The following is a 4,387-nucleotide window of genomic DNA, read 5'->3' as shown; positions in this document are numbered from 1 at the left end:
ATATAACACACACATACACAATACAAATATATAATATACAAAAACTCTGTGCATCTCCTGGGGGCTAAGCCCCGCTTGTCCTTGCCCCGCTTGTCCTTAAAATCTAGTGACACCCCTGGTGGGCACTAATTCATAATCTGCAAATTAATATTCATTCATTAATGTTACATAAGCTAAAGTAATTTAAAAAAATTAACAGAAGCTAACGCTAAAGCTGAAGACTTGCGGGACTGGCAAAAACTTGTTGATGTTAGTTTGTTAGCTGTCAGTGAAAAAGCTAACCCGTTAAAAAATAATTTGTTGTACTTTTAGCTGTTAGCTGATTAGCAGAAACCTATTATTTTTATTGAAATCACAAAAACAAGCTTTATTTATTGTTTAAACGCTTTTGTTATAGTTATTGTAATAAGCTGAGAAATTTAACATCAATTGCAGGCAACATCTGGCTCAGCCAGGGCCACTACCTGCATGAACATCTTAATATTCCTGCTGGAATAACTGTGTAATGTAGAAATGATAATAAGAGTAATTGTTCAAAAATAAAAAAATAATAAAATAACAGGCATTTGCGTGAAGTGCTGTCAAATTTTTTATTTTATTTTTTTATTGGAGTTGTTTTAAAACAGCACCAGTTCAATTCCTGGCACCACTCAATTAGCCATTAGCTCGTTGAATTAGTCCAAATTGAACTGTCTCTTCAAACTAGCTCTATCCACAAYAGGTAAGATACTATCTGTACTTAACTTCTCCAAAGAATTCCACTTGAAAAGGTCCAAACTACCACTTAAGATGCATACGTTTTGACTAGTCTGATATAATGAATTAATTATTATTCTTATGTTTGCTCACTCAGTTCCCATAGAGGAGATGAAGCCTCGGCTGTCCTCCACCACATCCTGGGGCAGCGACAGCGAAGGAGCGGGGAGCCTCAGCCGGGGCTCCCAGATCTATTTCTCCACCAAGGCCAGGCTGTCGTTCAGACACCAGCTGGACAGCAACATCAATGCTGTGGACGCCACCGACTGAGCCGAGCAGAGACTCTGTTACACGCTTCACAAGCCTTTTGGTGATGAAAACAAAAAGAGGGTCAGCTTCAGACACCTGCTGTCACGCAGACAGAACTCCTGATGGTTGATCAGGTTCAACAAGGCAGAGAAAAAACAGGCTGAAAGTGACTTTGAACAAAGTGGATGCTCTGCCCTGACGGACTGAAGACAGGAAACACGAATTGTTTACGGTGTGCTCTACCAACAAGTGCATTAACTAGTTTTATTTGCTTTTTCTACCTTTTTGCATCCTGCTAATTAGACTATTAGTCTAAATAATTCCCTCCAAGTGTTTTGCTTTATTTTCCACACTTCATTTGTGACATAATCATGTAYTAATTTGTTTTTAACATTTTATTTTTTTAAGCCACATGCTATACTAAACGTTTTTTAGTGACCTAAGCATGAAGTGTCATAAAGGTGATTTAATGTTTGACACAGAGCTGATATGAAGAGCTGGGTTTTTTTTTTTTTCAGGTTGACATAAACTGAGCCACTCAGCAACTTCACTGTATTTCTGCTGTTTGGCAATCCTGATCAACATTTTTATAAGACTTTGTTGTTAATCTGATTGGACTGACGTATCTTTGTGTTGGTAACCACCCAGAAAGGACACCAACACTTAATCATATTTACAGTGTGTCAAAATATTGAAATTCTTTACTAAAAGAAAACTGAATTTGTAATGTCTCCTGTATTTAATTGTAAACATGTTGCTTTGGGATCAGAGCAGGGGTGCCCAAACGTTTTCCTCAAGAGCCAAAATTAAAATCTACCCATGAGCTGCGGCCAAATGCAATGATAWATGAAATATGAACACTGCTTTAGTGAAGTATTTTTATTAAGCTAGCAGCTAGCACGTTGACTTGTGTTTTTTATTTGTTTATTTTTAGCCTGTACAAAGGCTCATGGGACATTTTGTTAATTGATCAAATACGAGTGTCTGTGATTCACGTGCTTAAATCTGATCCAAATGTCTCTTGTAGCTACATGTATTTCATGTTTAATCTTAATATAACATAATTCAAAGATAAAGTCAGCACCATGACTGAAAGTGGCCGGCCAAATCAAATGGGTTGATGGGCCAAATTTGGCCCGTGGGCCCCAATTTAGGCACCTCAAGATTTTTTTTTTTTTTTTTTTTTTTTTTTGGTGGGGGGGGGGGGGGGTTGCTTATACATTATTGCAGTTTTACCCATTTTTAAAGAGATAGTTGAAATCACTGAATAAGATTTGGTAGAAGCAACAAATATCTTACCTGCTATAGATAAGCATTTTGAAACAGCCTCAGCTTGTAAAAAAAATAAATAAAAGTTCTGATTGGATTGACGGGCTAACAGCTAATCTGACAAAGTCCAAAATGGATTGTTACTCAGAGTTTGTCCTATTTAATCAATTAAAAATTAGACAGTTATTTGAAAATAGCGGCGGCAGCAACAGTAGCACTTCAACAGGAATATTTTTTGCCTAAATCTCAGCGTAACGTGAAACTGGTAGATGTTAAAGCCTCTAAAAGAGCTGCTATAAATTGTTGTGGGTGGATTAAAACTAGCCATTTGCTCATCAATCCAGTCAGAATTAACCTACTTCTTTGTTCAAAAYGCTATCTACAACAAATAAGAYGTTTAGTATTCATAAGTTCTCAACAGAACCCCACTTTAACACACACAGACAATATATCTAATTCAAAATATTTATTACAAAATATTCACAGGTACAAAAGCAGTCCAAAAAAACAAACTCCAGGCGTGTGATGTCATCACTGTGCGTCTTAAGGTTTGGAGATAACTCCGTCTGGATATCGGTCTTTAAACCGCGCCACAACCTCAGGGTCCAGGAGGTGAATCCCATCCAGCTGGTTGCCCAGAGTTATCCTGGACGGAGATTTCAAAAAGGCAAACATGACGTTTTGAAACCACAAACGACAGTTTTACATTAAAGCCTGTTTTTACCAGTTGGGCTGGACGTTGTGGGGTCGTCCGAACAGCTCGATCTTCCTGGTGCCGGGCGAGAGCCGCTCGATCATGCCGTAGATCTCGTCTGGTTTGTGACTGGTGGAGCGGACCTGAGTCGGGCGTGCAGACACTTAGTCGCTGACAGCCTTACAGATAATAAGTCTCCAAACATAAAAATAACACTTTACTTCAGCCACGATGACGTCGCAGTCCAGACCTCTGTTGAAGCCCTGAGTGTTTCCCTTWACGCCCACCTGAGGACAAAAACACGACGCGTCATCGAAGCGCTTTTCTTTTTTTTAAAAGAGCAATCACCGAAAATGAGACAATAAAAACTCAGTTTAACACATTAAAAAGTACCAGACAGTGCTCCTTCCCGTGGTTCAGCCAGTGACCGGTCCTGCCGGTCCGGATGATCCTCTGAAGCTGGTTGGTTTTCACCCAGATGATTTCATCAACACGATCATAGCTGAGAGGAGGAAAACAATAATAGGAGTGAGGAAAAAACAACAACAAGACACCACCGAGGAAGAGGCAATACTGAAAAACATTTACCCAACCCACCCCCGACAAACTCATCCAGACCTTTGCCTGGTGCACATTTTTAATTTCCCATAGTTATTTAGGATTAGCAGAACCTCCTAAACAGAAAAACAAACACTGTTTTTGAACAATTAGGTGTTAAAAATCACCACTTTCTGAAAATAATTACTAAACGCTTTTTTTTAGTTTTTCAGGAAACTCAGAAAAAAAAACAAAAACAAGACATTTCTTGTGAAAAACAAAAAGAGGGTGATGACATGAATATATTTTTACTTAAAATTAAAAATGAAACTTATATTTGAGTCCTCCCAAATATACATTTAGGAGAGGACAAACTTCATAAGACAGAGTTGTACTTTCCTRGATAACCGTAAAACACATCAATAAATAAACCAGAAAGTGATGCTGTAGTGTCGTATTTGTCTAATAATCTATATMTGTGACCCATCACACCGAAACGAGGGTTAGGTCTAAAAGTTGTATGTGAAGAAATAAGCAGATCTCGTGTTTTGATTAAAATGCTTGCAAAAATTATATTTTGTCAAACTATAACAAATAAATGTGTTATTAATATATTATTTCAACGAACTGTCTGAAATATCCTAAAACAAAAAATTTTTGAAGCACTTTTTTGAGCATTAGCAACCAAAACCCTGATTTTGAGAAAAACACCTTAAAATATTGAGATTTTCCCTGTGAGCTATCAAAGCTTTTGTTTCTTTCCAGCTGGGAAATCTCAATATTTAAATTCTATTTGAGGTTTCTTTTTTCAAATGACTTACAAAAAATCCTCATTTAAATTACATAAAATTAGGATTTAGACCAAATATTTATGTATTATTG

At 37.3% G+C, this 4,387-nt stretch overlaps 1 protein-coding gene across 1 annotated transcript in view; it reads right to left on the bottom strand.

Moving 5' to 3' along the window:
• Positions 1 to 2,725: 2,725 nt before the first annotated feature.
• The window catches only part of mettl3 (methyltransferase like 3), a gene marked incomplete in the record, with an annotated part of 9,916 nt that continues 8,254 nt past the window's right edge, over positions 2,726 to 4,387 (bottom strand). Inside the window, 4 exon segments of the mRNA XM_014029597.1 lie at positions 2,726 to 2,920; positions 2,999 to 3,111; positions 3,190 to 3,255; positions 3,362 to 3,470. Coding sequence (XP_013885051.1) covers positions 2,818 to 2,920; positions 2,999 to 3,111; positions 3,190 to 3,255; positions 3,362 to 3,470 — 391 coding nt within the window.

The sequence above is a fragment of the Austrofundulus limnaeus genome, unplaced genomic scaffold (assembly GCF_001266775.1).
Source record: "Austrofundulus limnaeus strain Quisiro unplaced genomic scaffold, Austrofundulus_limnaeus-1.0 Scaffold925, whole genome shotgun sequence".
In the NCBI taxonomy this organism is placed as follows: Eukaryota; Metazoa; Chordata; class Actinopteri; order Cyprinodontiformes; family Rivulidae; genus Austrofundulus; species Austrofundulus limnaeus.
This window is presented reverse-complemented; position numbering and strand designations above follow the sequence as displayed.